At 36.1% G+C, this 11279-nt stretch overlaps 1 protein-coding gene across 2 annotated transcripts; it reads right to left on the minus strand.

The window, feature by feature from the left end:
• Positions 1 to 1488: 1488 nt before the first annotated feature.
• On the minus strand, positions 1489 to 10363 carry scel (sciellin). Of its 2 annotated transcripts, none has more exons than XM_080902598.1 (27): positions 10235 to 10363; positions 8867 to 8898; positions 8008 to 8074; positions 7750 to 7812; positions 7540 to 7611; positions 7421 to 7453; positions 7275 to 7310; positions 7145 to 7180; positions 7007 to 7051; positions 6847 to 6918; positions 6701 to 6769; positions 5747 to 5821; positions 5587 to 5655; positions 5443 to 5499; positions 4834 to 4890; positions 4489 to 4542; positions 4354 to 4395; positions 4172 to 4240; positions 4030 to 4077; positions 3882 to 3932; positions 3648 to 3710; positions 3491 to 3544; positions 3332 to 3394; positions 3157 to 3231; positions 2337 to 2445; positions 2004 to 2106; positions 1489 to 1869 (listed from the first exon to the last, which is right to left on the minus strand). In XM_080902598.1, exons 2-27 carry the CDS (start codon positions 8883 to 8885, stop codon positions 1853 to 1855), a joined length of 1518 nt encoding a protein of 505 aa, XP_080758724.1. In that variant the 5' UTR covers positions 8886 to 8898; positions 10235 to 10363; the 3' UTR covers positions 1489 to 1852. The 2 variants fall into 2 exon arrangements, with proteins under 2 accessions (XP_080758724.1, XP_080758723.1); XM_080902597.1 differs by having other exon boundaries at positions 4030 to 4080; positions 10235 to 10359.
• Between the last annotated feature and the right edge of the window lie 916 nt (positions 10364 to 11279).

The following is an 11279-nucleotide window of genomic DNA, read 5'->3' on the forward strand; positions in this document are numbered from 1 at the left end:
CAAACAAACAAACAACAACAACAACAACAACAAACAAACAATATAAGTAGCCCAGTACAACTGTGGGGGGCATTTAAAAAAATACTCATTTATTTTTTTTTAAAAATAACAAAAAAGTAGCTACAGCAATGGCAACCACTTCAATGTGTACTCCCGTTTCGCTGCTTGTTAATGCAGTTATGTTTGCAGGTACATTTAAGCATGCAGACATGGTCAAGACAACCTGCTGAAGTTGCAACATAGCATGAGATTGGAAAGGAAAGGAGATTTAAGTGACTTTGAATTTGGCGTGGTTGTTGGTGTCAGACAGCCTAGTCTCAGTATTAGAGAAACTGCGGATCTACAGGGATTTTCCCACACAACAATCTCTAGTGTTTACAGAAAATGGTGGAAGTGAGCAAAACGTGTGTGGGTCAAAAAGCCTTGTTGATGTCAGAGGGTCAGAGGAACATAACCGGATTGCTTTGAGCTGATAAGAAGGCAGTCACTGAAACAAACAATCGTTACACCCAAAGTATGCAGAAGAGCATCTCTGAATATACAACGTGATGAACCTAAAGGGTGCACACACTCACCAAAAATGCACCATAGTGATTTGAAAAATGTTGCCTGGTTTGATGAGTCTCAGGGTTTTTTTGTATTCAGATGGCGGAGTCAGAAATTGTAACGAATGCGCAACGTGTCAGACCAGCAGCAGAAGACCACACCAGGTGTCACTCGTTAAGCTCAGCCTACAGTTTGCATGGATCACCAAAAGTGGACATCCCTTTATGACTACAGTGTATCCATACTCTGATGGCTGCTTCTAGCAGGATAACGTGCCATGTCACAAATCATCTCAAACTGCTTTTTTGTGACATGACCACAAGTTCAGTGTACTCAAATGACCTCCAGAGTCACCAGTTCTCATCCACTGAAGTACTAACAGGAGATTGTCATTATATGCAACTTATAAATCTGCAGCAACTGTCTGAAGCTGTCATTACAATGTTCGGCCTCTTTAGAAGTTCAAATTTAGCATAATTTAGTCCTTATTATGGGCTATGTCACTAAAATAAAATATGATATAGTTTCTTGAATACAAATTAGTTGGGCTAATTGATTTGCATGGCAAAGCTAGAAGCATATCTCATGCAGAAAAGATGTTGAAGACTAAAATATGTATCGAATATACAGTGGATATATAAAATCGATGTAATGTTTCTTTTTTAATAACGTAAACCCAAAATCTTCAATAAAAAGTCTTAATAAAATATGAAAGCATAATATTTTTGCACATAAGTGAAGACCGTAACCCAAATCAAGTTCCTGAACCCACTAAATTAACCAAACAGTGCAGAAGACATGAGATGATTTTATGATAATATATTGTATAATTATCCTAAAATTGTCAAATATATCAAGTTCCATTAACTGTAAATTATGACTTTAATGGGTAGATTACATTTCACTGGTATATAATTAAGGAAGAAAATGAACACAAACGTCTTAAAAGAAGTAGAATATTTTAATTTTATTAGATAAAGACACTTTATAGCTTTTATTGCACAAAGAAAAAGCCCCCGGCCCTCAATATTGCAATGTATCGTTTTAGAATGAAGTTTCCCTACAAAATGCAAGCCAAAGACAATAAGAGCTGATATGGTGCATAGAGGTAGATACAGAAACACCAATATCAAGGCAACACAGCTACTAAATAGTTTATTATATACTGCATTCATGTTATTAAAATGTAACTGTCATTTCACAAAACACCCACATAAAGATTTGTCAGCTCATTGTAATGCTAGTCCATGAGATCCCACGACACCCAAAGCTGATAATCAATAATCCATTAAGTATATTTGGAGCATCAGCGTTGCCATTTTTCTGTGGGGGAAGGATGTACAATTTGAACTAAGACCTTTTGAAATTAAAACAAATAGAGTAATACATACGGTACAAATATTTAGTCACTGGAGCTTTACATCCAGGAAAATGAAGAAATCCTAATAATTACTTACCTTTGGTGACCTCAAAGCAGTTCGAACAGTGAACCATACGCTTGTAAATCCACAAGCTGTCCCCAGCCTTTAGATTACCCAAAGTAATGTTACACACCTCACACTGCCAAAACACAAATGCTCACATGAGGAAACAGAATCCTGAGACAACAATGGCTCTATACATCAAAAATATTCTGTGAGGTCTTAATAATTAGGAGTTCATGAGTCACTGGTAATTTCAAAACAATACTAAGACTTTACTTTGGTAAAGTCTTGACATAGTTGTTTTTCAACCACTGCTTGTTGTTGACCAAAGAAAGGAAAGCCCCATCTTAAAATTATTTTACTCACTTTAAAGCAGGAAGCATGGCATTTCATATTTATGTCATCCAGGACCATCTTGGCATCACCAGTGAAGGGCTTACGGCAGACTGTGCACAGATCTTTCTCTAGCACTGTCCTGTGTGGGACAAAAATTTATCAAGTGTTTATATTAGAGTAAAAGAAAAGTGACTGTATATATGTGTTCTTGATTTAATTCTATTAATTTTGTTTCGGTTTTATTTATATAACACCAAATCACAGCAACAGTCGCCTCAATGCACTTTATATTTTAAGGTAAACCATACAATAATACAGAGAAAACCCCAACCCCAGTCAGACACCACCTATGAGCAACCCTTTTAACAGGAAGAAAACTCTGGCAGAGCCAAACTCAGGGAGGAAGACAGGATAAATATCAAGTTTACCTTCTTAACTTTCAGCAAACTATAACAGCAACAATTGGATGGACTGGTGCAAAAACAATTACAGCAGAAATAAATGGTCCCCTAGTTCTACCTCAATTTTTTTTGATTGCCTTGAATGCTGAGCAATGCCCCCTACAGCTAGTTAGGTTTTTAAACAAACACGTGATCTTTAGGTTTACTTTAGGTGTATTTGCTAAAAAGCAATTATTAACATGCTGACATGCTGTATTAAGGTGGTTAATGTGACAGATGCTTAAAATCTGCATATCAGTACATTAGCATGCCGATATTCATGCTTTGCTCAAAGCAACACTGTATCCAAGTACAGCTTCACTGAGCTTCTAGATGACAGTCAGTCTGCACACTTATTTCCACACAAATGTTTTCAGTGTCTAAAAAGGCTATTGCTGCCCGATTCCTACCTTTCAGGAGGTGCATATGCACTCTTCACGGAAGACTTTGAGTAGGTTGGCTCTGACAGAATGTCATCTGACCTGCTGAGAGAGTTAATGAAAGAGTGTTGTTTTACTAACTCGTACAGTGTTTGTGTGCCAGTGATAAGTTTTGGATTCGTTTGTTCAAAAAATAATTTAATACCTGCGGCTGCTGTATGATGTAGAAGAGTAGATGGAGGGACTTGTGATACTGGTGTACTCATAACTGTAAAAAGATAACATGGCCCAGAGATTGCATGTGGAGTTTAGAATATGTTTAGCGCATACTGTTTATAATGTCTTTGTTTGCTTTGCTTCATACCTGGAGTCTGGTCTGGAGTAAGTATAAGTGTTGCGGTTGCTGCTATAGTCATCACTGAGTATGAAAAAAGGGAACAAATCAGGAATAATAGAAAGAGTATAACCACGCTGCACTATATTTTTATAACAAAAGGTTGAGAGACAGTGATAGTAATTACCTGGTAGTTATGGTATAGGAGGTGGTGCGAGTGGAGGGTATATCACTGGAGTATGAACTGTAGCTATAAAGAGGCAATGGATTTAGTTTGATAAGAAAGAGCTGGATGTAGAAAATATTGTTATGATTAAATAAATTAGAGTTTGATGAGGTATAAAGAAACAGAAATTCTAAAGGAGAATAATAATAATTTGAATAAGTAAATGGGTAATCCAGGAGTGCTCTGTTAGTTTACCTGGAGAGGCTGCGGGTAGAAGATGTTGACACTGGAGAGGGACTTTCTCCTCTAAATGACAAGATAAACAAAAAAGGTCAATTTGACAAAACTACACACAAACTACACAATTTTTTTGTCATTTTTGTCATTCATTTCTACTGCTTACCCTCTGCTGCTCTCCACAGTGACAATCTCTGTCTTTTTGACGCTTGAGCTGCTAAAATGGCAAAATGTGAGGTTTCATCCACCACAATGGTGAAATAGTTGTTTTGTTTTTTAATGACTAAATGTTCGCTGAGATGTCTCACCTGACTGGGGAAGAGGAATCAGATCTGATGGAAGTAGGCAGCAGGGTGTCATACAGCTGATCCTCAGCTCTGCAGTGACAGAAATGTAAATTTAGTGATTATACTGTATGTGCAGTTCTTATTTTTTTTAAATTCTGTTTTCTTTTGTACAACAGTTGAGGTTTATACAAGGTTTATCTTACTTAAAGGAAGTCTTTGTGGGGGTTTTAGCTTTAAAAACATCACTGAAAAAGTAAAAAGAACACCAAATATTTTACTGTACTGTTTGTGTATTTATATCGGTGCCACTGTTTGTGTATTGTGCTGTAGTAACTTACTCATCATAGCTGCTTTTCACTGTCACAGTCTTAGTAGTGGACACGATTGATTTGCTGTGACGAAGCCAATATCAGGTATTACATAATGATCAGTAACGTATGATTATAGTGTCAAATTAAACAGCATCAATTTACTTACTTTAAATGATCTCAATACACCATTTATAAGAACATACCTAATATATAACATATAAGGTATACTGTGACGTGCATTGTGTGCTTTTCAGCAACTCTACTTTCGACATCATTAAATTCAATAACAATTGCAACAATTTATTAGATTTTTATTACAGTGTGTATAAAGGCTAAACGGGAGGACTCATAATGAAAGAGTGTATGCATTACCTATCATCAGCCTTGACTGAACCTGGAATGAGTGTATCATAGAGTTGGTCTTTAGCACTACAACAGACAAAAGTAAGAGACATTGTTAGTCGTTTTTTAATCACATTTTGCTGCGTCGAGCTTGGAAGCTCCCTAAACTTTATGGTGCTAATAAATATTTTTTTAAATCTCTGGCATATTACAGAGTTTAATAATAGTTATTTACATGGAGTCATGACGTCAGCAAACTTAGTCATGTCAGGAATATTTAGATTCCTGAACATTTACTCCAAAGTTACTGCATGCAAAAAACACTAATCATATTCACTCACACTGCTCTGTCAGATGTGTTGTGTATACTATTTATTTTCAAATGGTTTATTGATCAGCTATGTTTTGTTAAACACTAAAGGAGACTAATACTGTGGGACAACTACATTGTGGTAGCTCAATGTTTTGGACAAAAGTACATCTCATGGCACAGTGCAATATCAGATAGTAGAATAACAAATTAAATTTATTGCTATATAAAAAATGACTTTTATCTGACTAATTTGAATATGTCATCTTAACAGTATGCAGAGGGTCAGAGGAACATAACCGGATTGCGCGCGCTAGGATGGTACTCACTTTGTGTCAGTGCTGCTTTTCACTGTCACAGTCTTAGTTGTGGAGATAGTTGTTTTGCTGCATAGAGAAAAATGTGTCTTACTGAGAATGTAATTACTGAAAGCCTGGTGCCATGACCAATATAATCTAAGTTCTGGGCTTCACCTCTCTGTGGGTGACAGATCATCCTGGATGGATGAGGGGAGGTGCGTGTCGTAAACTTTGTCCTCCGTACTGCACAGAACAATAAAAATATAAATAAATCTGAAATTGCAGGTGACACATGGGTTATAATACTACACTAACTGAATAATCTGTGTCTTACTCTTTGGTGAGGGTAACAGTTGTCTCCGTCACTTTGGGTGTCGTTAAGGTAGGTGAGTAGGGTTGGTATTCTTGCCTGTTTGGAAAGATGGGGAAAAACTCAGCCTCTCATGTAGCATGATGTGCTTATATGTGGCCTCTTTAAGAAACTCTAAATATACATCTAAGTGCTGCAATTTCTAAGATGCTTTTAAAATACTGGGTTAGCTTGTAAAGCAAAAGCTGTTGTGACTTATTATATCTGAAGGCTCAGCCTTACTGGCCTATGACTTCTAAGTGAAAGTAGCAATAAGTCAGTATGAAAATATTCAGTGTTCAGTATACTACTAAATCTTAGTTTTAGCTATACACATACACAGTGAAATTGTATATTCTATGAAAAACTAATTACACCTTTCATATTTTCATTAAATTTAAGAGGGTAAGTTGCAGTTAGGAACCGATAATCAAATACACTTAATTGATCACCCAACCTGACTGACATGATGTTGCAGGAGACTCGTGACTGATAAAATCATTCGAAAATGTATTACTTCAAGTTTTTGCTGCTAAAGGTTGTTCTACAAGCTAATGAATCCGTGTGGGTACTTAGTGTTTTACAGGATTGCAAAGAGTCCTGTCAAGAGTTTCCTTCTCACAGGACTGGTGTATAAGTTCTGGCAAGTACAGTCTGATATTACTATTTCACAGGGTCATTATGATTGATTTCATTCCATAAAAACAATTGTTAAATGTTGAACTTGGTTTCAGTGGAGCTCTTTTTTAACGAATTGATGTATAACTGGGTAGTCTAACCTGTAATGATTAAAACTGATGTTGGTCATGTTACTAAATATACTTGTTAGTTGCTCGACTTCAGATTCAACAGCCTGATGAGTGACGATGATGCTGTTTCTCATACTGAAGTAAATAATTAAAATATTGCATCTACTATAAATCACTACATTATTTTTACCCTTTGCTGGAAGTCCTGACCCGGTCAGAGAATGTCCCAGAGCTGATTGGAGTTTTAGTCACAGGAGACCTATAAAGGCAAATAAATGTCAATAATATGATACGGATTGCATGTGTAATAATGTAACTTGATGCAGTGTTCCCTACTTGACACTTTGGGTGGTGGTAGTAGTGGTCTCAGTAGTTGATCCATCCTTGGTGACTGTGGTTGTTTTGGTGCTGAAAAAAGAGAGACGTGAAACCCATTTACTTAACGTGTCATTGTAATGTGTTAACTTGCTGGTGTGTTCATGCATTCCTTGTGTACCTTGTCTTTGGATACTCTGTCACAGTAGTCTTGGTTGTGGTGGTGCTGCAGGGACATGGAAATACAAGATTACACATTATATTAATTTCTCCTCTGTTGATTATTGCATTAGATGCAATGGACTGGAGCTTTACGTACACAGTGGGTGAATCTGCCTTCACAGATGAATATGTACTGTAACAAAGAGGCAGATCATTCAGGTGATTTCCTATTCAAAAATTCCAGAAAGAGTCAATTTTGGGCTATGAGTGGTTTTACAAAAATGTACCTTTTAGTGTAGGAGGTCTTAGTGGAAGAAAGAGTGCTGCAAAACAGAAAAAAACTCTTACTTAATCTCATGCCTTGAAGTGCACAAATTAATAATAACACAACTGTAACAAAACTGTGACTGTAAAAGAAGAAAACTGTACTAACTTGGTCTTCAGGTCATTCTGCTTTCCACCGAACCTTCAGTGAGAGAAATGACTCATTATTGTTCCTGCCATTTATATGGCTTTTATTTAAATATATCACATGTGTCACACAAATGGTACCTCTTGCTGAGCTCTTGCACAGATGTAGCTGTGTTGCTTGGTTTGGTGGCTGTTTCTTCTTCAGGCTCTAAACTGTGAGAAATGCATAAAAATTTACAGGATGCAAAAGAATAAGAGACTCTTTTCTTAACTTGAAACCAGTCATCACAGAACATATTAGTGTTCCTTCATTTGTCTGCAAATTAAGGTGAATTTAAATGTCTGTTTTACCTCGCAAGAGTTTCATTGGATTTGTATTGACCTAGAACACTTCTGGCGAAGTTTGGATCTTGGCTGTAGGAGAAAAAAAACTATTTACACAGAGATGACTCAATGCTGTGACTCGCAAGAGGAATGTGAGAAGGCCTTTTTTAAGGTTGAAAGAAATCTGAGCTTTGACCCAAAAGTCACACCCAACAATTCTGCCATTCTCTAAATGCATGTGTGCGTAAGCATCTGTGTTTTAACTTTTATCCTTGTTGTACTTACTCAACAGGTTCTTCCTCATCATCTGGTTTTCTGATCCAGCTGTTGTCTTTTAGAAGAGAAGTCTTGCCTGGTAATACAGGACAGAAAAAATTACACATTTATCATTCATTTACTTAATTAAGTAACACACTGTTTTTAAGGACTTAAAAGTTAATACCTGTTTAACAGAACATAATAGAGCCAATTAAAAACTAATTAGCACACTGCTCCTGAAAATTAAATGAGGAAGGTATTTATAAAGTTTTCTAATCAATGAATACTCTTTTTTTGCATCTCAGGTCTTGTCTTTACTGCTGCACACTGCAACAACTGCACATTGCTGTATTCGAGCTGTGGTTTCTCTCACTGTGATGCACTTAAAAATTAAATTAAAATATAGCATGTATGGGGCGAACATAAGTACTGGGCTTGTGCATTTGTAAGTATTTTAAGTCTTAGATGAAATAAACTACTCTGTTTTTAAAATTGATTGGTTCATTATTTGTAATTCGAATTTCTGTATCATTTATATCACTATTAATATACAAAAATATGTATCTTTATATATTTATAATATGCAATATATCCTTCAGTCTATTTTACTGTTTTTCCCCCATTGTTTTTATTTTGACAAATTCTTTTTAGTTTACATACTCATTTTGACTACAAGCAATAATCTAACCTATTTCAGTGAGTGTAATAACAAAGGGAAACAATTTCATGCATGTTTTAAATATATTAAGTATATTATTAACATAATTAATAGGCAGCAGAGTCATATAACTACTGGAACCTTTCAGTCTTGCATCTGCTATTTTAAAAATCTGCATTACTTAGAATTTGATTTGTAAATTTTATTCTTTGATATTTCTCAACTTACCAGTTTTGTAAGCGCTCATTTTGAAATTTTACCTGTAAGTGTGAAACAACAAGAACATTGATGAGAAAACAGGGAAAAAATGGAGCACAGCTCATTAGCCACTGGGTGGCACGCTAGGCTAAAACCTTTTATGTGCCGTTGGTGTCTTTATGCTGCATAATGAAGTGAACAAGTAATCACTGCTTTCTGCCATCTGTATACTTGTGTCATGAGCACACACATGCCCTTCATGGACAGACTGGATTTATGAGCTTGCCTTGTTGGGTTTGACACTGCATCTGTAGTAAATCAAAAGTTCTGTTTAACCCCAGACTCAGGAAATATTAAGCTTAAACTGGTTAGTCTTGATTTGTACCCACATGTAAGACACACCCACCCACAACACACCTTCTCCAAACACGCCTTTGTCATCAAAACAGAGACCTTTTGCTGAGAAAGGCGTGACAGGCCACAGTCGATCGATGATAAAGCTTGCGCCCTTTCATTTCACCCTCCAGCACGAACATACATCATAAACCTCAAGGTAGACTTACAACCCCAACAGAAGTTATAACTGTAAATGGCATATTTGTCTGTTCATGAGTCCAATTAGTTTTTTTTTTGTCATTGTTATGTGTTTCTGGATATTTAATTATCGGACAAAAACAACAACAACAACAATCTTCTAGTTTCTAAAAGATAATTTAAATGTTTTCAGATAAGATATCATAAAACAGATCAAATCTCTCATCCAGTGGTTTATCAGATCTGAACTGTTGTGAGAAAAAACATTAAAGGCAGAATATGCTCAAAAAACGTTTATGCCCAAAATGCTGACTTTAAGTAATTTGATTACATGTAAAGTTTCCATGTAATTTTGTTACATAAGTACAATTTAAAATGTTACATTTAATGGAATCTGATCAAATGAATTTCACTTGATTTTATACATTCTGTTTTTACCAAGCATATTCTCCTTGATTATGATTCATGTTTTGAATAAAAAAAACTTTTGATTTTATCACTTTCATCACGTTTCACTTGAAATAATTTCTTCATCTTTATTTAGGGTGATTGTTTTTGAGTGCACAACTGCAAATCAGTCCGTTCTGACTCCTCTTTTTATCTGTAAGGCACCATTATTTCCTCAAAAGAAATGCAATCTGACATAAACACTACAACGATATCATTACATAACCCGACATACAGTGTGTTCTCTGATTTATTTTCCTTTACGCCTCAATGCAAAACAGCATCTCAAAAAACTCGTCTCATATACAATCTCAATTTATCGAGTATATTTTTAATACCTCTGAAGTATCATTGCACACAGTTTCAGCTAAAATAAAAAACTGATAAAACATTCACACACAGAGAAAGAGTACATACCTCCACAGAAACCTCTTTGACTTAATGGAAAACTCTCACTTCCAGCTCGGCGCTCAACACCTGTCTGTCACGCTACACAATCACACCCTTGTCATTCCTTTTGCTTTAAACCTTAAGGGAGTGGAGATTCAAGGCCACCCACGGGCGTGGCTTTACGGAAGAATCAGAGAATAGGTTTTCTCTCTCTGTCGCTCTCATTCTACATGTTTCTATCTCCGTCATCAGTGTTTCCTAATTGCTTGTTTTTCGAGAACATGGAACTGGGTGGAGTGCTGAAAGACCTGCAGCTCAACTTGAGTGATGAGGAAGCAAACCTCCAACGTGGGTGTGGGATTCTCTCTGTCCTAATCCTACTACAGGCTTGAACTTGCATAAATATATTTTTAACACTAGAAAGTAATCTTGTGGCTTTTTTATGCTCATTGTGGTATAATGTAAATTGAAGATAGAAATATAAAGCATGCGCACACACTTCACTCACTTCATTAGGTACACTTCTAACCAAATTAATCCAGTATGGTAGTTCTGCTATAAATTCCACCTATTAAGAATCCTCTATATTTTTGCTGATGTTGTCAGTAAGATGATAATTCTATTGGGGTCATGAGACTGAGAGTGTACTCAGTTGCCTGTGATTTTAAATGTAAATGCTGCCTGTGGTGGTGTTTTTATTGCATTCAGTTTTGCAGATAGACTAAATGAAGTGGCTTGTGTGTGTATTTGAATATTTTTGGAGGCGTTTTAGCATTTAGTACGACAGTTAAGAGTAAAGCTTGGAGAAAGACAGCACCAAATGGCATGGTGCAGATTCAAACCAGAGCCTTTGCAATAGCCCGACAGCTGAATGAAGGGAGCTCAACCAGAACCCTGTGTTTTTAATGTTGAATGTAGATTTCTGAAGGAGTTGCCAAAGGTACCAGTTATACCAACTTAACATGCAAAACAGGGATGTTAAACTTGTTTTACACTTGTTTTACACCCCTGCGCTAACTTAATATAATGAAAGACGTGCAGTTTGTCAGTATGTCCCTATTTTTCTCCATGA

The sequence above is a fragment of the Rhamphochromis sp. 'chilingali' genome (genome assembly GCF_963969265.1).
Source record: "Rhamphochromis sp. 'chilingali' genome assembly, chromosome: 14".
NCBI classification, from domain to species: Eukaryota; Metazoa; Chordata; class Actinopteri; order Cichliformes; family Cichlidae; genus Rhamphochromis; species Rhamphochromis sp. 'chilingali'.

What these genes read in the sequence shown, in the direction of transcription:
- scel (XM_080902597.1), bottom strand. An exon ending in TCCAATGAAACTCTTGCGAG is followed by an intron (nt 7,612 to 7,749) that starts GTAAAACAGACA and finishes CATTTCTCACAG; the next exon opens with TTTAGAGCCTGAAGAAGAAA. An exon ending in GTGAAAAGCAGCTATGATGA is followed by an intron (nt 4,396 to 4,488) that starts GTAAGTTACTAC and finishes TTACTTTTTCAG; the next exon opens with TGATGTTTTTAAAGCTAAAA.